This window comes from Triplophysa rosa, linkage group LG17 (assembly GCF_024868665.1).
Source record: "Triplophysa rosa linkage group LG17, Trosa_1v2, whole genome shotgun sequence".
Classification (NCBI taxonomy): Eukaryota; Metazoa; Chordata; class Actinopteri; order Cypriniformes; family Nemacheilidae; genus Triplophysa; species Triplophysa rosa.
In genome coordinates, this window is record NC_079906.1 from 22732548 (window position 1) to 22755813 (window position 23266).

General features: G+C 42.0%; 3 protein-coding genes across 4 annotated transcripts in view; 1 reads left to right on the plus strand and 2 right to left on the minus strand.

The window, feature by feature from the left end:
• Nucleotides 1–650: 650 nt before the first annotated feature.
• On the minus strand, nucleotides 651–3573 carry snap29 (synaptosome associated protein 29). 2 transcript variants are annotated; one of them, XM_057356002.1, is made up of 6 exons: nucleotides 3452–3573; nucleotides 2487–2733; nucleotides 2165–2361; nucleotides 1857–1942; nucleotides 1644–1769; nucleotides 651–1561 (listed from the first exon to the last, which is right to left on the minus strand). In XM_057356002.1, the coding sequence occupies exons 2-6, from the start codon at nucleotides 2730–2732 to the stop codon at nucleotides 1401–1403; spliced, it is 816 nt and encodes a 271-aa protein (XP_057211985.1). In that variant the 5' UTR covers nucleotide 2733; nucleotides 3452–3573; the 3' UTR covers nucleotides 651–1400. The 2 variants fall into 2 exon arrangements, with proteins under 2 accessions (XP_057211985.1, XP_057211986.1); XM_057356003.1 differs by having other exon boundaries at nucleotides 1644–1748; nucleotides 3452–3571.
• Nucleotides 3574–3732: 159 nt separating this feature from the next.
• pi4kab (phosphatidylinositol 4-kinase, catalytic, alpha b) overlaps nucleotides 3733–23266 on the plus strand; it is a 40584-nt gene continuing 21050 nt past the window's right edge. Inside the window, exons 1-22 of the mRNA XM_057356000.1 lie at nucleotides 3733–4170; nucleotides 5283–5399; nucleotides 6341–6434; nucleotides 8089–8177; nucleotides 8286–8358; nucleotides 8423–8685; nucleotides 8778–8844; nucleotides 10459–10607; nucleotides 10723–10788; nucleotides 11368–11464; nucleotides 11549–11737; nucleotides 11934–12034; nucleotides 13815–13944; nucleotides 14021–14150; nucleotides 14262–14357; nucleotides 14437–14620; nucleotides 14740–14843; nucleotides 17176–17344; nucleotides 17468–17518; nucleotides 22066–22174; nucleotides 22273–22409; nucleotides 22497–22630. Coding sequence (XP_057211983.1) covers nucleotides 4075–4170; nucleotides 5283–5399; nucleotides 6341–6434; nucleotides 8089–8177; nucleotides 8286–8358; nucleotides 8423–8685; nucleotides 8778–8844; nucleotides 10459–10607; nucleotides 10723–10788; nucleotides 11368–11464; nucleotides 11549–11737; nucleotides 11934–12034; nucleotides 13815–13944; nucleotides 14021–14150; nucleotides 14262–14357; nucleotides 14437–14620; nucleotides 14740–14843; nucleotides 17176–17344; nucleotides 17468–17518; nucleotides 22066–22174; nucleotides 22273–22409; nucleotides 22497–22630 — 2645 coding nt within the window. The 5' untranslated portion in view covers nucleotides 3733–4074. The remainder of the gene's footprint in view (nucleotides 4171–5282; nucleotides 5400–6340; nucleotides 6435–8088; nucleotides 8178–8285; nucleotides 8359–8422; nucleotides 8686–8777; nucleotides 8845–10458; nucleotides 10608–10722; nucleotides 10789–11367; nucleotides 11465–11548; nucleotides 11738–11933; nucleotides 12035–13814; nucleotides 13945–14020; nucleotides 14151–14261; nucleotides 14358–14436; nucleotides 14621–14739; nucleotides 14844–17175; nucleotides 17345–17467; nucleotides 17519–22065; nucleotides 22175–22272; nucleotides 22410–22496; nucleotides 22631–23266) is intronic.
• Nucleotides 17555–22059, minus strand: serpind1 (serpin peptidase inhibitor, clade D (heparin cofactor), member 1). The gene is made up of 4 exons (XM_057356001.1): nucleotides 20632–22059; nucleotides 20275–20548; nucleotides 18546–18690; nucleotides 17555–18229 (listed from the first exon to the last, which is right to left on the minus strand). The coding sequence occupies exons 1-4, from the start codon at nucleotides 21539–21541 to the stop codon at nucleotides 18038–18040; spliced, it is 1521 nt and encodes a 506-aa protein (XP_057211984.1). The 5' UTR covers nucleotides 21542–22059; the 3' UTR covers nucleotides 17555–18037.

Here is a 23266-nt window from a genome sequence, read left to right on the forward strand (position 1 = left end):
CCGCTCAGTTTCGCGCGTCTCACGCGAGCCGTTAACTGGAGTTGTGAGGCTCGCGCGCAGCTGTGAACGCTGGGAATGATAATGAATATGTGGGAAATTTCACTCTCATCTGTCAGTAAAACACTTTTCGAACGTTTTAGTCAATTATTTCGATTTAACTTAATATAGATTTTCTCTCTCAAATAAACTAGAACTTTTAACAAACGGTGGTAAAAAAACGTCTTCACAAGATGCAAATCTGTCGCCATCTGCTGGTGTGGTCTTGAAAGTACTATTTACATAAAACCCTTACCAAGATTAACAAATGAACTGTGGTATTTGTAGTAAAACCATACTAACCACAAATTTACAATTACACTAAAACTGTATACAGTACACAATATAGTAGTTCAACCATGAGATTTGACAAAAACTATGGTATTACAATCGTAATCAATCCACCCAACAAAAAATACAACTTACTATCACAATTACAATTGACTTTAAAAACATTATCAATGATTACTACATTAATTTATTGTGGTATTCAAACAACCACCTGTTTTACTTTTTTGTCCGAAACTATTCTTGGTAGCTCATTTCGGGATCATTCGTCTATTATTTCTGAGAGCAAACTGTATCAATGCATCGAACACAAAACAATTTGAACACAGAAAACATTTTATTCATGGTCACATATCGCATTCAGCAGACAGAAATTGTTTGCTTTTACAGGTTTGCTTTAACAGTATTGAAATGCTATGCTATAAAGAAATGAAAATGATAAATGCTTTAACAAAAGAAAAAAAACAGTGAATATTAAGGCAGACCGTGTTTCTGTCGCACATTGTGACTCACATAGACTGGTATGAACACATGGCAAATCTTAAAGGTCTATTATGATAAAAATATCAGACAAAAGATAAATTCACCGGCTTATGGAATACATTCAAGAGGGAATAATAAAAGCAGTGGACTTTAATTTCAAAACGAGGCGAAATAATTTTTTTAATTAAAAGGTGGATGAAAAACATTGATCTGGTGGACTGCAGCGAACAAAATGACGGTATGCATTTCTTCGACTTCTTTGCTTATGAATATATTTAGTCCTCAATCTTCTTTCGACCCTGCGCACAGTGGCATCCACATCTGGATTAACCTCATGTTTTTTATGTTGATATCAAGAGGACCGACGATCAAATACAGGCAAGATTCAAATCTCAACATCGCAAAAATCACATCTTTTAATATTTTCATTCACATACAGCCACTTCATATGTTCATGACCACACAAACTTTTCTAGGAAAGTACAACAAACCAGCGCCGGCAGTATGTAAAGTACTGAGCAGGTGTTTCCAGTATGGATCAATGCAGGCAGCACCTTTGCCACGTCCTTAGGAAATGACATCACACTTCATGTCTATTTAAGGTTTTTGAGTTGCCGGTCAGTGGAGCTGATTTTGCCGTCCATCGAGTCGACTTTATTAAGCAAACGGTCCAAGGAAACGTCCTGGTTATCGATCTCTGACTGTAACCCCTGACCCAGACTCTTTAGCCTCCTCAGACCCAACGACATTTCATCTGGACAGAAACGACATACAAACACAGACTGTCAGTATCTGTAAAATCTGTCATCAAAATCTGTACAGACTACATTTCTCACCAAGATTTTGGTCTAGTTGTTGATGGGCAGTTCGCAGCTGTTTGTTCCTGGGATATCCGTTCTGATCGGACGGCTCATTATCCAGAGACGCAGAAGCTCCAAATCCTGTTTGAACAAACATTCGTTCTGTGATTGTGACAAGCAGACAGATGTGCTTATCGGACACAGAGCTTCTGTTTGTGTAAATATATGTAAACATATATATATATATACCAGATGTGTCCATTTTCCTGAGGTTTGGATGACTGGCCTGATATTTGGCTTCATGCCGTCTGCTCTCTGAAAGTGCATTCTGCAAACTAAAGTCAAAGACATCGTTGTTATATAATTTACAAAATCACACTTCTTAAAACGTTTGTATTCTAAAGGCCTGCATTTAAAGGTATAAAAATTTAATTAAAATTATGCACAAATTTATTTACAAAAACATTTTAAAATGGTTTTAAAAGAGCAGCAGATAGAACATACAAACAATCAGTGTGTGTTAACCTCTTAGGGCTTTAATTTTTTTTTTATTTCACCTGCTGCTGCCATCATATGACACAGGCTCGTCCTTTTGTGGAGGTCTGGCTTCAGGTTTGGCTTTGAAATAGTTAACCACACCGCCCCACACACTCTTAATGCTGTTAATATGCCTCTGACTCGTCCGCATGTCCTGCTCCATGTTGTCAATCATTCTCTCTGTTCTATTCAAAGCTTCACCCTGACGAATCAGTTCCTGTCGAGACCGAGAGAGAATCAAGACCAATTAAATGAAGAAGATGCGTGATAAATCATGAGTAAATCTTGGGAAAGAAAAATACGCTGACATCGAGCTTTGACCATCTGAAAGTTTCCTCTCACCTCTGCTGTCTCGGTTCCAACTTTCTCAGACTCGTAGATGTGGGCGAGAGAGCGGTAGCTGCTGTCCACGGCGGACTGCGCTGTGTGCGTCACCTCTCTCTGCAGCTGCTTCTGTCTCCTCTCCGCCGGGCTCAGTGAACTCTCCTCAGGATCATCATCAAAGTTAAAGCCTCTGCTCGGCCCTGTGTTCTCCTCTTCATCATCATCGGCGGCGAAAGGGTTGTGGGATTTGGGATAGGCAGACATCCTGAGATTGAGTTAAACACAGCGGAGTGCTGAGCTGGTGAGCAACTACAGTTTACCATAGCATAGTATAATTACTAAAGCATACTGTTTTGAAGTATTACCTTTAAATGGTATAGTATTTGCTATAGTAAGTTACAATTCGACTATAGTATAGTAGATTTTACTACAGTAAACACCATATTATACTACAGTATTTTTTTATGTGGGATTCCATGCTATGTACGATGGTACGTGGAATTACAATCGTGTTCTATTAACAATCATCAGACTTTTTAACATTGCCGGATACAAAATCTTAAATTAACAAATGTATTTCACATTTCTTTAACTACGTCCCAGCAAACACAGAACGTTCCCCTAACGTTAGTTCCTGGTTCCCATAATGTTTTTGTAAGGTTTGCTTTTGGTTATCTTTACGGAAATAAAACGTTAGTTTCATGGTTTCTATAACGTTAGGGGATTTCCGTAAAGAAAACTTTCCTGGAGAACCAAAAACGAACCTTAGAAAATAACGTTATGGGAACCAAAAATTGTTAGCTGGGGTAACGTATGCGGTTTAAAGCGCGTTCCTTTCTATCCCAGGTAATCGGAGCCACTATCTTCATCTTACAAACAAACCTGCTGAAAAAACTTTAGCCTGTTTTAAAGCTCGTGATGTTCCCCATCGATCTGTCGGACTAAACCGCGATATAACGACAGGTTTGATGATAAATTCGTACCTTTGACGTGTTGCGCTCTCGCTAGCTGACTCCTGCGCGGAAACTGCTTCCGGTGGCGTCAACGCGACGTCACAGTCTCCTCCCCTCGATCGTTCTCGTTTTTGTTGTGATGCGCTTGAATGTTGAAAAATTGACTCACTAAACCTATTTCTTCAGCGCATTCACTTTTCCCCCAATTATAAATAATACACACGTTTCACAGTTAATACTATCATATTATGCCATAATGCCAGTGCAAAAACTTAGTATAAAATAGTTTTTACATAGTATCTATTGACAACAGTAATGCTAAAAACTACAGTATATAGACATTTTTAAACAGTTTAGTATAGTTAAATACAATAGTAGTATACTATGCAATGAAGTATACGGCACGCTTTGTATGAAAGCGCTTTCTAAATAATAAAAACTCCAGTAGTAGGTTCTTTGAGAGCCAATAAAAAGTGCACACTGATGATGCTTAATTCACGACACGCCTTGCTCGCGCCCTCGCACGCCTAGCGCGCACGGTCTATCATTTGTGCCTTCGCACTTGCCGTATTGCGGTGGGCTTTTCCTTCAGCAGCAGAAATCATCATGATTTCAGTGTTTTAAACTTCAGCTTTCCTGGCGTCTCGCGAATCATGTCCACGCGCGGTCGCACGCGCGAGTTCTACTTTAACACGGTGCTGTCGCTCGCGAGATCACTGGCCGCCCACCGACCAGCGCCCGTGGAGAAGGTACGAGAGACAGACACTGTACAAGCGCGCGGTTATTCTGTTGCACTGTCGATTTGATGTTGCAATGCGTTGTTGTTGTGTGCGCGACAGGTGCCTGGCGCTGCAGTAATGCGCGAGTTTGTTGCGCAGCACAACGATGATGTTATCTATTGATGTATACCCTATTAAAGTGCGCCGTTGTTTTGTGCTTCACTTAAAAAACATGCAGACGGGTAATGCAGTGATTGTGGTGCATTATAATGCCACGCTGATGTATACCATGAAAATAAAAAGTTTTATTATAGTAAAAGAGTAATCATGTGAGAATCGTTTATTTGTATTATGTTATAACAAATACTGTACCATAGTTAAACAGTGCTTAATGTATTAAAACCATTTGCTCTGTTATGTCTTATGTTCACCCATTATCAACCAACACAGATCTAAACCAAACAAAACGGGTTTTTGCGGCTGATAGATGTGTATAAATAAACATTGAAGTTTCAAGCGCTGTTTGTTTATCAGTGTCAGCTGAGCAGATGCAGGCTTTCATTCACACAGATGTCAGGCACTGAGTCGTGTCAGTTTTATATACGTTATTGTGGTTCTAATACATTGATGACGGCAGCAGCAGGTGCTACTGTACTTCCTCTTGTGAAATGCGTTGGCACACCGCAGACGCCTGCATGAGAACGCGTGTTTTGTGTTTAATTCCACGCGCGGATGTTGCGCAGTGCAGTCAGACAGCCGCCACACACGTCACAAGTGTTTATTTGATGATAATATTTGCAGCCTCATCTTCTTCTACACACCTGCCTGCTGAGTCCGCTTCAGAAAATCACTTTTCAGATCGTGATATCAAAGCATTCCAGATCGTTCTGACAGATTGTTCTTGTTCTGCGGATGGTCGACTGATACGCTTCTTCTTATCCTTAAATTTGAGCAACACTTTGGCTACCTGATAACTGCATGAGCAGAGTGAAAAATGCAAACACTTAATGTTAAATCAGTATATAAGAGTTACTTTTGCTTGGAATATAATTGCTATATATTAAAGATTAAAGCTTTGTGTTAAGATGAAGAAAACTGTTTAGGACTGTAAAGAAATACTCGGGTCTCTCTTTCTCCCACAGGTGCAGAAATTATTATGCATGTGTCCATGCGACAGTCACGGCGTCTTCACTTTAGACGTCCGGCGCACGGATGCTGTGATCGCTCTGGCCGTGTTCCTGGTCGAGTCAGATTTGCAGGTGAAATAGAGCTGTAGTGTATGGACTCGAGATCGATCTCATGCTGCAGTTAATGTGTTTACAAGTAAATCTGGATGTTTGTTTTATCAGACGAAGCGGCTGTAATTCACAGAGGAATTCAAATAGTTTAAGCACACTTAGGCCTGGTTCCACAGACAAGGCTTAGTGAAATTAGAATATGTAAGGCACTTTTATAAAAATGCCTTAGAAAAAAAAATTACTGGTTTGCATCTTGAGAAAAAACAATGGCACTGGATATTTTAAGACTTATTTTAAGATATGTCAGGGCAAGTTATTTTCAGTTAAGACAGGTCAAACATTCATTTTAGTCTGGGACTAGTCTTAAGCCTCGTCTGTGAAACCGGACATTGCTGTTTTAACGCACACACGCTGTTTAGATTTTGCTGATCTCTCACTCTCATTTAAAACGAGCAGTTTTGTTTTCCCATCATTTTTATTCCACTGCCATTGTGTTTCCTTTCTGGGAAAATTGTGTTTATATAAATACACCACACACACACCTGTACTTCGCTTTTGGTGTATGATTATCCGGTCAGTGTGTCTGATATATGAAAGCATTTTCAGATCTGGACTGTCCAGCCATGTACTTCAAGGGACAGTTCACCAAAAAATTGAAATTCTGTCATCGTTTACTCACCCTCAGGTTGTTACAAACTGTATAGGAAGATATTTGAGAGAATGTCAGTAACCAAACAGATCTCTACCCCCATGGACTCCCATGGTATTTATTTTCCCTACTATGGCAGTAAATAGGGGATGAGATCTGTTTGGTTACTTACATTCTTCCAAATATCTTCCCTTGTGTTTAGCAAAACAAAAACATTTATACAGGTTTGAAACAACCTGCGGGTGAGTAAATAATGACAGAATTTTCCATTTTGGGTGAACTGTCCCTTTCACAACACTGATTTTTCTCTCAGCACAAGGACATGGTGGTCAGTTACCTGTTGAATCTGCTGAAGGGATTACCCAGAGTTCAGTGGGTGGAGGAGAATGCTGGAAGAAAGAGTAAAGGTAACAGATTGAGTGTCTGTTTCTGTCGTCTTTAATGTGTTCATCATTAGTGTCTTCAGAATAAACACCATTAACTTTCATTATTCACAGTCCTAGTATTACTTCAAACATTTAAATTTATTGTTCAGAAAGAGATTACTAGTATCCATTCAGTCTTTGATTTTACTAATATGCTTTGCTGAGAATTGCTTAGTTTCATCGATCATTGATATATAAAGAATAACAATAATAAAAACAGATTCCATATTTGCTGATATTGTCTCCTATTTGAAACACTCGTAGTCCTTTAGCAAAATATAATATCTTCTTTTGTCTCTGGAATTACATTTATTCATTTACAAAATTACTTTCCTTTTTAGCTGTCAATGGGTTTCATTCATGAAACACGAGCAGAACAAACTTTTGTTTAAATCGTTCGTAAAGTCATTCTTACATAAATTTTAGGATTCATGAAAATGTTCGTATTTTCAAATTGTTTGTTGGTTCAAAAAAATGTACACCTGCTCCATCCATATTGTAAATATTATAACGTTCTGTATTCTTTTAGACAAACTGATTACACTGCATTTTGATGCACTATGTATCATAATGATATGTCACTAGGTCTTTCATCGTTTTTTACTTTTTAACTTTGGGTAAAACGCAGAGCTCGTCACTGTCCTTTTTTACACAGCCGTCCAATCACAGTGGAGAAGAGGCGGGACAAACACTACATTGACCAACCATCATACACAACAATGGAGACGTTAATATTAATGGTTACTGCATTTTCATATTCAGTAATATTCTTTCAAATAAGATACTAGTAACAAGCAGGCTAACGGTTGCGGATATTCTAAATCACAGCAACCAACGCATCTCCGGAATAACGCGCAGTGCCTCCACAGCGTTCTCAAGCGCCACCAGCTGGTCGTTTTCAGAAGAGCACCAGGTATAATTATTTTAGCTGACTAAAAATACTTTGGTGGACACAGTTTAATTGGTTAATCTATTGGTAAGCATATAGCCTATTAGTATAATATGCGTTTATGCGATATAATGTAGCCAAACCAGAGAATGAAGTCCAGAGGATTCCGGCATTCCTAGATACGTCATTTGCGTAGCTGTAATTCATAGGCGGGGATTATGCTAATTGTCAATCAGCGTGCATGCGCACATTTTACTATCAAATCTGACGTTCACGAAGTATTTGTTTTCGCGTAGGTCTGTTATACGCGCAAATGACTCGGAATTTACTCATATATGTACTGTAGGAATGTTTCATGAATGAGGCCCATTGTCAACTTGTTTCTTTTCCCTTCCAATCTGTTTCTGCTTTAAATGATTTTCTGATTAAATAATGTGTTTCTTTTTAATATCATCACATTAGGATGTTTTGTGAATGTGGTGGTTTAAAACACTTTGTTTCTGTATGTCGTAGAAGTAAATGAAGAGTTTGGTTACAAAATGAGAGAACTCCGTTTTTAAAAAATTTTAAGTCATGTTTTTGATTATGTTATCGTGTTTTTATTGTGTTTTATTTTTTGAGCTATTAGCGCTTAAATCAAAACAAACCAACTGCAGTTTGATTGATATTAATTGGAATGCACAATAAAAACATTTTTAAAACGGAGTTATCTCATTTTGTATCAAATTTTTATCTTTGTGTCTGCAGAGACTCTTCCCATGGCAGAAAACTTCAGCTTCTGTCTGGTGACTCTTCTATCTGATGTAGCGCAGAGAGACACCGAGTCTCGCTCACAGGTCTGCTCTCTCGACCCATCATCTTCACATCATCAGTGTGTGAATATTAGTAAAATGAGGTCTGTTTCCATGACACCTTTTTCATCTTAAATTGTATTTCATGATCAGATTCTGGAGGCTGTGATGGGTGTTATGAGGTCTCTCTTGGAGCTTTGTCAAACACCTGAAAACCATGATAAAGGTGAGCTGATGGTGTCCTGGTGCACTTCACGTGCACACACCTGACTTGCGTGTTTTTTGTTCAGTGTACCTGTGTAGGTATGCGGTGCCCTGTCTTCTGGGTGTGACTCGAGCCTTCGGTCGCTATGGTAACGGCAGCGAGCCTCTCCTCTCGCAGCTGTTCCCGCGAGGATCGACGCAGCCCATTCATCGTGTTTCTGTGGAAACCGAGGGCGTTCGGAGGAGATCGTTTAACGACTTTCGCTCCATCCTGCCCAGCTCTCTGCTCACGGCGTGTCAGGGAGACACACTGAGACGCAAGAGCGCCGCCACCCACCCAGACCTGCAGGTCACCACCACACACACCCACAGACCCTCAGAGCCAGCGTCAGGTTCACAATCGCATAATGTCACTCATGAACATCTTGGTTTGATTGACAGGTGAGCTCGGAGCGAGGCGGCCCATCACCCTGCTCACCCACAGCACCGGGGCCACAGTATTTCGAAGGTAATTTTTAAGGTTCGATCTGTCAAGGGTCGAATCTCTGTCTCAACCTGAAGTCTCAACATTCTTCAACAGTTCACACAATGTACATGTTTGTTTCTCAATAAACCTCCCTAGTTCTCTGAAAAGCAGAGTTTGCAAAAATTCATTTGTTATCTTGAAGTCAGCGATTGCGCAACTTGTTTTACTTCAACAATAAGAGGCCTTAATGAGTGAAACTGAAAAAAGTAGTTGGATGAGTCCTGGGCCCGTATTCTGAAAGCTTCTTAGTATCCTCTCGGAAAGCTCTTAATTTAGCTGAAAAACTTCTACGTAGGAGTCTAAGCTTAAAAGCGATTCAGGACCAATCTGAGAGCAACTTTGAGCAAGGAAAAGATGAACACTTTTATCTCAGTGAGGAGGTGGGGCTGACCCCGTTGCTATGTATGACACAGTCTTTTGAAGACTGTGATTGGTTGATTGCCCAAGAAAGGAAAACATTTTTATAGGATAGGAGGCCCAACCAAATATTGAGTGCATAGAAATGAACATACTTTTCAGAAGCCTGACATTTCTGTTTAAAATATCCTTTTTTAATTGATCTTATGTAATATTCTAATTTTCCGAGACACTTAATTGTGGGTTTTCATTATCTGTAAGCCATAATCATCAAAGTTTCAAGAAATAAAGGCTTGAAATATTTGACTCTATGTGCAGTGAATCTACTGTATATAATATATGGGTTTCACTTTCTGAAATGAGTGACAAACAATATTGACCTTTTCATGATATTCAAATTTTTTGAGATGTACCTGTATGTATGTGTGTGTATAGGTATAGGTATATTTATTCTTTATTTTCCAATGTCATACTTAACGTATTTGATAGGAAATGAACAGCAAAGCAAGGTTCTGTAAGTGCTGTTATTCTTCGTTTGATCGCTTTACTTACAGAAGGTTGGGACAGAACCAAATCATCTCTGCTGCATAGTTGCATTTTTCCAGATGCCGAATATGTTAATGTAGTTATTGTAGTGATTATTTTATTTCTGGTGCTATGGCATTTCTGCGCTGTGTTGAGATGTTAGCGCGTCTTGAATAAGATCGGTCACAAACATGATCCCAGCAAGTCTCCGGGCGCTGCAGTGATAGCTGGCCACTGCTCCGGGTGTGCGTGTGTTCACTACTCTCTGGATGGGTTAAATGCAGAGGTCACATTTCGGTTATGGGTCACCATAACTGACAAATAGGTCACTTTCATTTCACAATCTAACGTGTTGTGTCTGATTAACTTATAACTGTCATGCCTTGTGTGCAACGCATTTCTTCTCCCTCTTTGTGTTTTGTCCATTTTCTCTGCTGCTAAAGAAACTCTTAAGCCTCTTAACTAAAGACTTTTGCTGTTGTTTGGGAGAACTCTTGGTGTTAAGATAACATGTTTTGTGAACACGGGCCCAGGTCATGAAAGTAAAACATGTCTGAGTGACAGACAGGTGGGAGGGGCTTGATGACATCAGCCTGGAAGAGTTAAGTTGTTTAAATGGCGAAACAAGTTATTGTGATGAAAGATTGGTGTAGATTTAAAGCTGAGAGAGTGACGGGGTTGATTGTGATGATGAATATGTTTGTTTGATGTCAGGTTCATATCTGTCGGATGGAGGTGCAGTGAATCCAGATTATTATTTCACCACAGTCAGTTCAAGCTTCTCCATCTCTCCACTCTTTACTGGTGCCGGTGGACAAGAGATCGGCGTTCCTCTGGAGATACTGAGAGATCTGCTGGACATGGTACACGCATGCACGCACACACACACACGCACAGCATCGTGTCTTGATAAACTGTGCAGGTGTATATAAACTCATGCTGTGATGGTTCAGTGTAACACACAGAGTTTCTCTGCAGGTGATGCAGTTTGTGTCCGATTCATTCCTGAAGTGTCTGGATGCTGCTGTTGCCGAGGTGACGGAGGTAAACTCCAGAGGCTTTTATTGAAGGGCTTCACATGACATGTTGCATAAACACAGCAAAAAAGACACATTCCTCATTTAGGATACTGTATTTGAAAGAAAATGGTCAAATCCCAAAAAACTGAACTGATCTTTAATAGAAACGGTTTAAACAATGTTTTTATGCTTTTTAAATTTATATTCATGTAAACGTGAACAGTTAACAGATGTTGGGCACCTAAGTAATAATTACAATAACTTGCGACATAAAGTCAGTACGCTTTAGTTATTAAATATTGTTGTTTATACAAATATTCACACGTTTTCTGGATATTAAACCAATTGAAAGTAAGAGGACATTTCTTTTATTGCAGAATATATTTAAAGCGATAGAAAAATGTTCATGTGTTTGCTTTGTACCTGTGTAGGATGACAGAATGCTATCTTATTTAGATTTTTATATGAACTGTCGCTTTCACAAGACCAACAGAAATGAGTCTGCCAACTTTCTGCTTGAGTCAATAAAAACGGTGTGTTATTCCAGATAAAGTCGTTGTAATGTTTTGTCTTGGATTCATTTTGTCTTTCTCTTTTTTTGAAGGCCAATCCAGGCATTGATCTCTTCTACAAATCGTTCAGTGACCCGCTGTATGTCAGCGTGTTTAAGATGTTGAGGGATACGCTGTATTATGTCAAAGGTGATTGAAATCTCATCTCTGATGTAAGTGATGCTCTTTGACCTTTGACCTCATGTGAATGATTCATGTGTTTGTTCGGGTCAGATGTGCAGACGGGTTTTGTGATGGAGGTTCATGACTTCGTGCTGGAGCAGTTCAGCAGCAGCCAATCAGAGCTGCTGAGGGTTCTGCATGAAGTGCGGTTGCCGGGGGAACCCAGTCCTCTCAAGCTCCGTTGTCATGCCAACGCCGCCTGTGTGGACCTCATGGTGTGGGCTGTCAAAGATGAGCAGGGTCTGTTTACATTACGCTGCCAATCACTGATATCTTTATTTATAGAGTAATACATAAACAACACAACGCATTTCATTTTACATTACAGAATTTAGCTGATGCTTTTATTCAAAGTGAGGTCAAAAAGACGAATGTAACTTTGATGAATAATTTAATCATCGAATTAATTAATTTTCATGAATGGTGTTTATTTCAGGAGCAGAGAACCTGTGTACCAAACTGTCAGAGAAACTTCAGTCCAAAACATCCAGTAAAGTCATCATCGCTCACATGCCACTGCTCATCTGCTGTCTGCAGGTACATGGTCAGATCTGACACCAATGTGGAATAGAACATAACAGGATGACCCATCTGTCGCAGGGTTTAGGGCGTCTGTGACCCGTCTGTCTCTCTGTCGCAGGGTTTAGGGCGTCTGTGACCCGTCTGTCTCTCTGTCGCAGGGTTTAAGGCATCTGTAACCCGTCTGTCTCTCTGTCGCAGGGTTGAGGATGTCTGTGACCCGTCTGTCTCTCTGTCGCGGGGTTTAAGGCATCTGTGACCTGTATGTCTCTCTCTGTCGCAGGGTTTAGGGTGTCTGTGACCTGTCTGTCTCTCTGTCGCAGGGTTTAGGGTGTCTGTGACCTGTCTGTCTCTCTGTCGCAGGGTTAAGGACATTTGTGACCCGTCTGTCTCTCTGTCGCAGGGTTTAAGGCATCTGTGACCTGTCTGTCTCTCTGTCGCAGAGTTAAGGACGTCTGTGACCCGTCTGTCTCTCTGTTTCAGGGTTTAGGGCGTCTGTGACCCGTCTGTCTCTCTGTCGCAGGGTTAAGGACGTCTGTGACCCCGTCTGTCTCTCTGTTGCAGGGTTTAGGGTGTCTCTGACCCGTCTGTCTCTCTCTCGCAGGGTTTAAGGCGTCTGTGACCTGTCTGTCTCTCTGTCACAGGATAAAGGACGTCTGTGACCCGTCTGTCTCTCTGTCGCAGGGTTAAGGACGTCTGTGACCCATCTGTCTCTCTGTCGCAGGGTTAAGGACATTTGTGACCCGTCTGTCTCTCTGTCGCAGGGTTTAAGGCATCTGTGACCCGTCTGTCTCTTTCGCAGGGTTAAGGACATCTGTGACCCGTCTGTCTCTCTGTTGCAGGGTTTAGGGCGTCTGTGACCCGTCTGTCTCTCTGTCGCAGGGTTAAGGACGTCTGTGACCCCGTCTGTCTCTCTGTTGCAGGGTTTAGGGTGTCTCTGACCCGTCTGTCTCTCTCTCGCAGGGTTTAAGGCGTCTGTGACCTGTCTGTCTCTCTGTCACAGGATAAAGGACGTCTGTGACCCGTCTGTCTCTCTGTCGCAGGGTTAAGGACGTCTGTGACCCATCTGTCTCTCTGTCGCAGGGTTAAGGACATTTGTGACCCGTCTGTCTCTCTGTCGCAGGGTTTAAGGCATCTGTGACCCGTCTGTCTCTTTCGCAGGGTTAAGGACATCTGTGACCCGTCTGTCTCTCTGTTGCAGGGTTTAGGGCGTCTGTGACCCGTCTGTCTCTCTGTCGCAGGGTTTAAGACATCTGTGACCCATCTGTCTCTCTGTCGCAGGGTTTAGGGTGTCTGTGACCCGTCTGTCTCTTTGTTGCAGGGTTTAGGGCATCTGTGACCCATCTGTCTCTCTATTGCAGGGTTTAGGGCATCTGTGACCCGTCTGTCTCTCTGTCGCAGGTTTAGGGCATCTGTGACCCATCTGTCTCTCTATTGCAGGGTTTAGGGTGTCTGTGACCCGTCTGTCTCTCTATTGCAGGGTTTAGGGCATCTGTGACCCATTTGTCTCTCTATTGCAGGGTTTAGGGTGTCTGTGACCCGTCTGTCTCTCTATTGCAGGGTTTAGGGTGTCTGTGACCCGTCTGTTTCTCTCTCGCAGGGTTTAAGGCGTCTGTGACCTGTATGTCTCTCTGTCGCAGGGTTTTAGGGCGCCTGTGACCCATCTGTCTCTCTGTCGCAGAGTTTATGGTGCCTGTGACCGTCTGTCTCTCTGTCGCAGAGTTTATGGCGCCTGTGACCGTCTGTCTCTCTGTCGCAGAGTTTATGGCGCCTGTGACCGTCTGTCTCTCTGTCGCAGGGTTTAGGGCGTCTGTGTGAGTGTTTTCCTGTGATCGCTCACTCAGCCACGATGTCTCTGAAAGATTTTTTGGTGGTTCCGTCGGCGGTGCTAATTAAACTCCATAAGTATCACAGTCAATACAGCTCAGGTGAGTTCAGTTCTTTTTCTGTGTCCTCTCTCTGTATCTGAAGAATAGACTCAAAATCCTCTTTTAACATTTTTAGGAGGAGGCGGGATCAAAATCAACGTGACCAATGAGCATTCTCAGTCCACTCTTAACCTGCTGTGTAACAGAAAAGATCAGCCGTCCATGTATGAGCAGCTCAGAGACGTCTCCATCGACAACATCTGCAGGTCACAGTCCAGCCAGAATTCATTTCTCATGATCTCATTCATATCTCAATGAGTGACGATGAGACTGTGATGAGTGGATGATGTCTCTGGGTTCTGTATGTCCTCTTACAGATGTCTCAAAGCGGGCCTCACGATGGATCCTGTTATAGTGGAAGCTTTCTTAGCCAGTCTGTCAAACCGTCTCTACATCTCACAAGAAAACGACAAGTGAGAAAACAAACACGCTCACTTTTTGTCATGCTGTCTGTTATTTCGAGTGATGTTGACAGGGTTAATCTCTCCTCAGGGACGCCCATCTGATTCTGGACCACACCATCCGAGCGCTGGGTCACATCGCCGTGGCAATGAGAGACAGCCCTAAAGTGATGGAGCCCATCCTGCAGATCTTACAGCAGAAGTTCTGTCAGCCTCCGTCACAGCTGGATGTGCTGATCATAGATCAGCTGGGCTGTATGGTCATCACCGGAAATGTAAGAATCACTGCTGTGTGTGTGCTGCGATTTATTCTTAGAAATTTGATTTGAGGAGACCAGATGGTTGATGGTGTTGTGTTTCTCTAACACGTCTGTGTGTGTTTATTTCACTACAGCAATACATTTATCAGGAGGTTTGGAATCTCTTTCAGCAGATCAGCGTGAAAGCGAGTAATGTGGTGTATTCTGCTGCCAAAGACTACAGAGATCATGGATACAGGTGTGTGTGTGTGTGTGTGTGTGTGTGTGTGTGTGTGTGTGTGTGTGTGTGTGTGTGTGTGTGTGTGTGTGTGCGCGCGCATACGTGTGCCGGGTTGAAATATACAGTTGAAATTAATTTTACAAATATATATATATATGCTTGCAAATTTGTATTGAAAAAAGTTTTAAAAAGTAAAAAAACGTTCCCATCATGTTCCTGTGAAGAAATTTCAATATCACATTTTAAACACAAATAAAGAAGTTATATTATGAATATGGACCCGTGCGTGCATGACTCCCAGTTAAAGGTACAGTGCGGTATGTTTTGTATGATCTATTAACAGAAATGCAATATAACATACAAAACTGTGTCTTTAGATGTGTATAAAAACCTTACGTAATGAAAAGTTATGTTTTTATTACCTTAGAATAAACTAGTTGTATCTACATAGGGTGCGGGTCTATCTACATGGAATTTGTTATGTTGCGCAGCCATGTTTTGTACAGTAAGCTCTAACGGACAAACAGCTCTACAGAGCGCGTTTCGTATATGTTGGTCTTCGTGTGTGTTTTTAGACGCAGCTTGCGTCATCACTGAGTTGAAGACGCACAAAGTAGTAAGTCGTTGTACGGAGAGAAGGAGGAGTAGTCGTCGTCTAGCTGAAGCAATTGATTGTTCAGTCTTAGAAGTTTTGATAAAATGGAGGACCATGCGTATTGTGCACAAGCGCCGACAGAGCGTGAATCTCCGTCGTCAAAGAAGCGCAAACGTGATGCTGCCAGACGAATTAGAGACAAACGGCGGCAGAAATCCAGGATAAACATTGGTGTATCTATTACCAGATGGAAGGCACTGTTGAGAGACAAATGTTTTCAAGGCGACGCCGAAGTTGCCTGTTTTCTGCTAGACTGGTGAGATAATTCAACATTTTCAATGTTTCCACTTTTTCAATGTTCACCAAACAACTGTTTTGTTGAAACGGTAACGTAAGCATTTCATACCAATGGCCATATAACCTCCGAATAATAATGTTTTTCCGTCCCTGCGGTACGTACTCCGGTTGTTCCTGACTTTACAAAGGGGGAGACAAACGTCTACTAACTTACACCTAACTGCCTATGTCGCTGTCAGATCAAACGCTTTGAACAGCGTTGCTATTTACGATTAGCTAACTTTAGTTACTTCACTACTCTCAGCGTGTACTAGACAGCACGCAAGAAATATATCTAATTATAGAATTGTAACAGTAACTTTCGCAATAGAATACATGTTAAATGATTAGTTACGTTAATATAGTGCCTTACCTTTGCAAAGAAACATCGTTGCTTGTATCACTGCTATCCGCTGTCTCAGTAGACGACATCTTTTTTTACTGGCCACCGTCGTAATTCGAAAGGGAGGGGTGGGCAAATGACTCAGAGATTCGTTGCAAAACTATAATACAACGCTAGTGGCCGCTGTTTTTCAAGAACTGCGCCTTTAACTTCCGGATTGTGTTTGGCTAGTGTCTTTTAAAATAACTATTTATGTTTTATTGAATTTAAATAAATATTAATTTATATAATTATTTTACTGTATAATAATTGTATTAAATAAACGATTTGCTGAATTTTGTTGTAGGTTCATTTTCTAGAGGTTGAGCTTGGTATCGCTGTCAAAATTCGAAATATTGGAGAGACAAGTTTAACCAAGTAACGCTTCTTCTCGGTTTCTTTTGCTTGTTATCAGAAATAATCTGCAGGCACTCTGTTGTTTGTGAATGTGTACCAAAAGTTCAATTGGGGTCACAAAAGTGCGCATGCGCAGTAACGTTTGTTTATTTTTTGTTAAGATCAAACCGTCTATAGATTTTATGTAACGGGTGCACTTCAATTAAATTGAAGTATTTTCAAATATATTTGAAATGTAGTTTTTTTTATTATACATTTTTCATACATGTTTTAGGAGAAGTGGCATCCACCAATTTCATGTCAATGGTATTACAACAATATAGTTTCTCTTTAAGAAAACATAAGCTGTCCTTAAGCTTCTTTTGTATTGCATATTAAAGATCATTTTATTACATAGCAATTATTTTTTGAAAAAAAAGCATGTTTACAAATTCCGCCTCTGGCTTGCCACTCCAGTTGAAGACTGACAGTAGCTAAATGTGACCAAACCTCCTGTTGGGGCATTTGAGGATAATGTTATTATAACAAATGATAAATAATGATTTTTAAATGATAATTGATGAATTTTATAGGTTGAAGTTTTGTTTTAGATGTAGAGTTTGGGTTAGTATGTAGTACTTATAATTGTCTATGGTATATAAAAACCAAGTGTGTGTGTGTGTGTGTGTGTGTGTGTGTAGGCACTGTTCTTTGGCTGTGATAAATGCTCTGGCCAATATCGCAGCTAACCTGCAGGGGGAGCAGCTGGTGGATGAGCTGCTGGTCAATCTGCTGGAGCTGTTTGTTCAGCTCGGACTCGAGGGCAAGAGAGCGAGTGAGCGGGCCAGTGATAAAGGTCCTGCCCTAAAGGTCTGCCTGTGTTTGTCTGTCTCAATTAATCCGTCTGGTAATCTGTTATAATGCAGTGTCAATCAGAAGTAATACACCGTGTGTGTGCGTGTGATTATTTAATTGTGTGCTTGTGCTTTATAGGCATCCAGCAGTGCTGGCAATCTAGGGGTTCTTATTCCTGTAATCGCTGTGGTAAGATACACACACTTATGTATACACACACGCCATTTAGACAACTCGGTCTCATTTCATTCTTTTATATGTAGTTTATTTTTCCAGGGGTCTTATTTTTCTACATAAATTTCTTGCTTATCTCTTTTCAGTCCTTTCATTTCTGTTTGTTGGCTGTGGGTGAATCCTTGTGATGAGATCTCGAGCTCGCGTGGTTAGACTTTAACTCCGCTGATAAATATTTACCTGGCTTGCAAAATGTCCTGCCATGTTGTTGGCACACAAGGGATGTTTTTACTGCCTTTGAACAGATGACTTCAGTTTAACAAACCTTCGACTCATTTTATTATCAGTGCTTACATTACAAAAGTCTCATTTGTCAAAACATGACACAGAAACGATTCTCTGTTTTTTAAAAGTTATGCTTACAGTGATATATGATGAAACTATCTTGAGGACAGGGTGTGCGTGTGTGTGTGTGTGTGTGTGTGTGTGCGTGCGTGTGTGTGTGTGTGTGTGTGTGTGTGAATGTGAATGTGTTTAGCTTCGTGACGGGTCGACCACCCGTCCCATGAAGACCACGCAGCCTGTACGATGTTCATAGATGAGGAAGAGAAAGGGCCGGTCCACAACAAAACGTGTCTGTGTTGATAAAGGCATGAAGCCCACGTGTGTCATTGCTGCTGCCTCGGTTCCCTCTTCATTAACTGTGATGATGCCCTGATGCTTAAACTGAGAGAGAGAGAGAGAGAGAGAGAGATGGTGCAATTAAAGATCAAAGTTGATGTTTTGTTAGAGATCTAACACACCAGCACAATGAAGAAAAATGTAAGATGTGGATAGTTCACCCAGAAATGACAATTCATTCGTCACTTACTGAAACCTGTATGAGTTTTGTAAGAATGTTGATAACCAAACAACACTGAACTCCATTGACTTCCATAGTATGAACACAAAACCACTGAGACATTTCTCAAAATATCTTCTTTTGCAATATCTTCTTTTAGTGAAGAAGACATAAACCGCATGTGTCGTTAAGTCCTCTCACCCAGTTAATGATGACTTTCTCTGAGGTCATGGGGGTGAAATCTCCTTGCTCCGTGAACAGATCTGTCAGGCCCATTTCTTTCAAGTGTTCGATCAGATCGTAGCTCTGCTCCAGTTTAAACCGAGGGAACACCACCTCACGAGTCCTACAGCAGAGAGCACAAACACGCCAATAAGAATTCCTTGATTTTCACAACACCATCTGAAGAATGTCTTATCCAGCACAACAAGATTTAGTCGAGTAAGTTGTTCATCCTCCACTCCTAGACAAAAGTGCTGCACGCGATGCCGTCGAAGAACCAGTTTTGGCTGTTAGGAACCTTTAACACCTTTCTGTTCTTTGTAGTTCAAAAAGGTTCTTTAAGGTGGTTCTTTTAGGAACTAAATGGTTCATGACGCTTTGGGGAAGCAAAACGGTTCTTCTGTGGCATCGCTCCAAGGAACCCTTTATAGCTCCCATTTTATTTGAGCACATCTCTTCCGCCAACACCTGACCCAGAAACACAGACTTCTATTTCTCTTCTACCTTTTCTTTCCTTATAAAAAGATAAATACAAATTTTGGTGCTTAGCTTCGTATACTGCGATAGGCTTACTGAGTTTTGTTGCACTTACGCGTTTCTGTCCTTGTGTTGTTCTAAATGCTTCTGTTGTTCACCTCATTTTTAAGTCACTTTGGATAAAAGCGTCTGCTAAATCAGGGGTTCCCAAAGTCTGGGTCGTGGGGCCGCAAGATGATTTCCAGAAATCTTAGAAATGGTGTATTTAATCAATAAGTGTAACAAAATATAAAAATTACGTTACGTTAAAGTTACGTATTGTACGTTAAAAATAAAGCCATGAAAATAAAAAGCCATCAGCCGTTGGAATCCCCCCTGATTATGTCATGTTAACAACATTGCTAACCACATTAGGTTAGGTGCTGCAAGACAATTTACAGCACAACGTTAAACATTCCCATATGTGCACGCAGATTATTTTTCAGGCTTTAAATTTAGGATCTTTTTATTTTTTCCAAATGAAACGTATGGACCAAAGGGAGGAAACGCAGGGAGGCGCGGCAGTCAGAAAGGCTATTGTCCCCTATAGGCCGGCGTTTATAAAGAGGACGTCCATCAGCACTCGAATCTGTTTGATGAAATTTGACCATCTAGTAATAGTTTATTATATTTTTTATCTATAATGTATAACAATAAGTAAAGTAATGAGTAAATAACTATAAAATAATATTATGTTAGACTGTGTTCTTTTGTGTTGTCATGTTTGGGATCTCGAGTCACTGGCACTGTTATTTTGGGGGTCGCGGGCTGAAAAGTTTGGGAACCCCTGTGCTAAACGATTAAATGTAGAGTGTAGAGTTTTAAGAGTGTATGTTAGTACTGGAACAGCATTCCTATCCAACATCCAACAATGGTAGACCAAAACCCCATCACTAACCCTTGCCCCATTTACTACCTCAGATGAGTCGAATACCAAAGCATGATCGAAGCCTTTCCCTAGAATCTGATGCGCATTTGAATATGGTTCCAGGACAGACGAGGACACGGATCTAAGCACATGCTGAGCAAAACCAGTGCAGCCAGTGTGCAAACAGTGCCGAAGAACCCAAAACTCCAGTGGAGAAAAAACCCACAGTTCTCCTCTGGCACTACTGCTGCATCTCTACAAGCTCGCCAGTGCTCGCTCGACTAGGCTCAATAAACAAAAATACAATCATAAGAACTTTGTCACCTGTTGGTCATGTTGTTGAGCCACTTGTTGATGAGGGTTGGCGATATCTCCTGCTCCAGAGATCTCATCCCTGAGAGTTTCTGAGGGACGGCGATGAGCATGCTGATGTTTCCGGCGTACGGCAGCTGCAGCACGTCGCAGTTCAGCTCGTGGTCGGCCGCCGCCAGATAACTGCCCTTGTTCTGCATCATGGGAACACGCACCTGCTGTTTCTCATTGACGCGGAAGTTCCGGTAGTGCGTCAGCTCCTTCGGAAACTTCTGCTCCCACGTGCCTGCGTTTGAGTGAACACAACCGTGACTTTCAGATCACGTTTCAAATCAAAAATCACTTGGAATGGGGTTTGCATGGATTTACCTTTGAAGTAGAGGTAGTTCAGTAGCATCACCACCATGTTGGGCTCGACACTCTTCAGCGGCTCTTTTATCAGACCTTTCGTGATCTTCTGAATGCGTTGGTTAGCCTTCACCAAGAAAGCGGGGTCGGAAAAGTCAACAGACTGGGGCTCAGCGAAGTAATACGTCTTGGCACCGCCACGGAACCCATCCTGAATGTGCACGTTTCGTCTCACGTACAGATCGTTGACGGAGCGTAACGTGTAGCCGAAGTTTCGGCGGAACAGCCGGTGCGTGAGCTTGCGGAAAAGCTTATGCACGGTCGTGTTGTCGTAGTGAGTGCTGGCGTTGACAAATTCTGAAAACCCCAGAGTTTGGTAGAGTTGCTCCTGAGCGTTTGGCCCGACCCCTAGAGCCATCATACCCATCGCGATGGAGATTCCAACAGGAGCCAATAAGATGTTGTCTGTTTGGTTGAGTCGATTGCGAATTTTTCTATAAAGCCTAAAGCCAAAGCGGCCGTTGACCACGTTGATGCGCTGCAGGCGTGTTCGCCCGTGGAAAAGGCGTAAGAGGCGTGCCCGCCGTATTTTTGGGTCGGTGGGTTCTGAGAAGAGGTCGAGGTCAGGGGCCGGGGTGGAGATTTCGTCTATGGCATCACCGTCGCTGTAGTCGTCTTCACCTTCTGCCAGGATCTTATCAAAGTCGATGTAATCTTCTTCATCCAGTCCTTCCAGAGGAAGATCATTCGTGACCGTGTTCTCACGGTGGAAGTCCAGGGGAATGGATTCGATGTCTGTGTTTTCTCCAGCGGGAGCATGTCCGCGGGCATCCACCTGGTGTCCACTGAAGTGTGAACCGAGATCTTTTACCCCAGCGAGAGCGGGGGCGCTCAGGAGAGAGACGACAGCTGCGATCGAAATAAACCACATCCTGAAAAAACAAAACGCGCTTTAAACATCTTCATTCTTCAAATGTTTTAAATGAACGGGCTATCAAAGTTGTTTTAATGCTCGAGCAAACCTCTTACCTTCTCTCTCCCTCTGTAGTCTCTTGTTTGTGACAACGTTCTTCGATTGGACTTTGGGTCTTCACTGATCAAACAGAACTGAGTTCAAACAGCCTCGTAATCGGTCTGCTTTAAAGGGATAGCGCACCCGAAAATGACAAACCTGTCACACAGCAGAACACTGAAGAAGATATTTCGAAGAACGTTGAGCATTAAACAACACTGAACTCCGTTGACTTCCATTCTATGAACACAAAACCACTCAGACATTTCTCAATATATCTTCTTTTGGGTTCCACTGAAGAAAGACTTGCATATAGATTTACAACCACATGAGAGAGAATAAATGAATGTCAGAATTTTTGGGTGAACCGTCCCTTTAACCCTTTAAGTGCAGTACACACATCTGAAATGTACAAGCGGTTTTGTGTGTTTTTTTTTTTGCAGTTAACCCGTCGATTGCCTCCCATTAAAGAAGCCAAACCACGTCTGCAGAAGCTCTTCAGAGATTTCTGGCTGTATTCCGTGGTCATGGGGTTTGCTGTGGAAGGATCTGGTAACCAAATAAACGGCACCAGTGTCACTGTGTAATGTACGGACACGCGTGTGCTGTGAAGAGTGTTTTTACTGTCTGCTTGTGTGTTTGTGTTGTAGGTCTGTGGCCTGAGGAATGGTACGAGGGTGTTTGTGAAATTGCCACTAAATCTCCTCTGCTGACGTTTCCCAGCGGAGAGCCGCTGCGCTCAGAGCTCCAGTATAACTCGGCACTGAAGAACGACACCGTTACACCCGTACACAAAACTCTCTCGACGGTCTGAACACACGAACATACTTTACTAACTACATACTGCACATAATACTTTATTTTTCTTTTGAAGGCGGAGTTAAGTGAACTGCGCAGCACTATCATCAATCTGTTGGATCCGTCACCGGAGGCGGCTGCTCTCATCAGTAAACTCGACTTTGCCATGTGCACTTATCTGCTGTCTGTCTACAGACTCGAGTACATGAGGTTAAAGACGCTCACCACTCCTTTCTTTCTTTAGAATAACTCCTCCCCCTTAATTAATATTATTCTAGTGATTTAATGTGTAATTTACCCATCAGCATCTGTGCTCTCTCTCGCTCTCGCTCTCTCTCTCTCTGTCTCTCTCTCTCTCTCTCTCTCTCTCTCACTTCCGGTGTGACTGTTGAGGGCGAGCGTGTGGAGCGTGAGTGCGGGTGTTTTTTGTTGTGAGTAGCTTTTTTCTTTTTCTTTTCTTTCCTCTGACGTTTCTTCTTATTGCTGGTTGTTTAGTGTGTTTTTCGGCGAGTGCTACCCGTTTGTATCGGGAGCATGTCGGTCCCGCGAGCACAGGGTCTGGGCTCACTGACCCGGCGTCACGGAGTGAAAGTGGCGTCGGCAGTCAGTGTGGAGAAATGTTGCTTGGCTGTGGGTGTTGTTGTAGGACATGAAAGCATCTTGTCTGCATCTAGGATGAATAACGCTACGGTTATCTTCCTCTGCACTGTTGAAAAGGCTAATGAAGTGGTAGAGACAGGGATCGTTGTGGACGATCTGTTTATCCCTGTACTTCCGCTCTCTACACCCTCAAAGAAAGTTACATTATCTAATGTACCACCGTTTCTTAGTGACGATATATTAGTC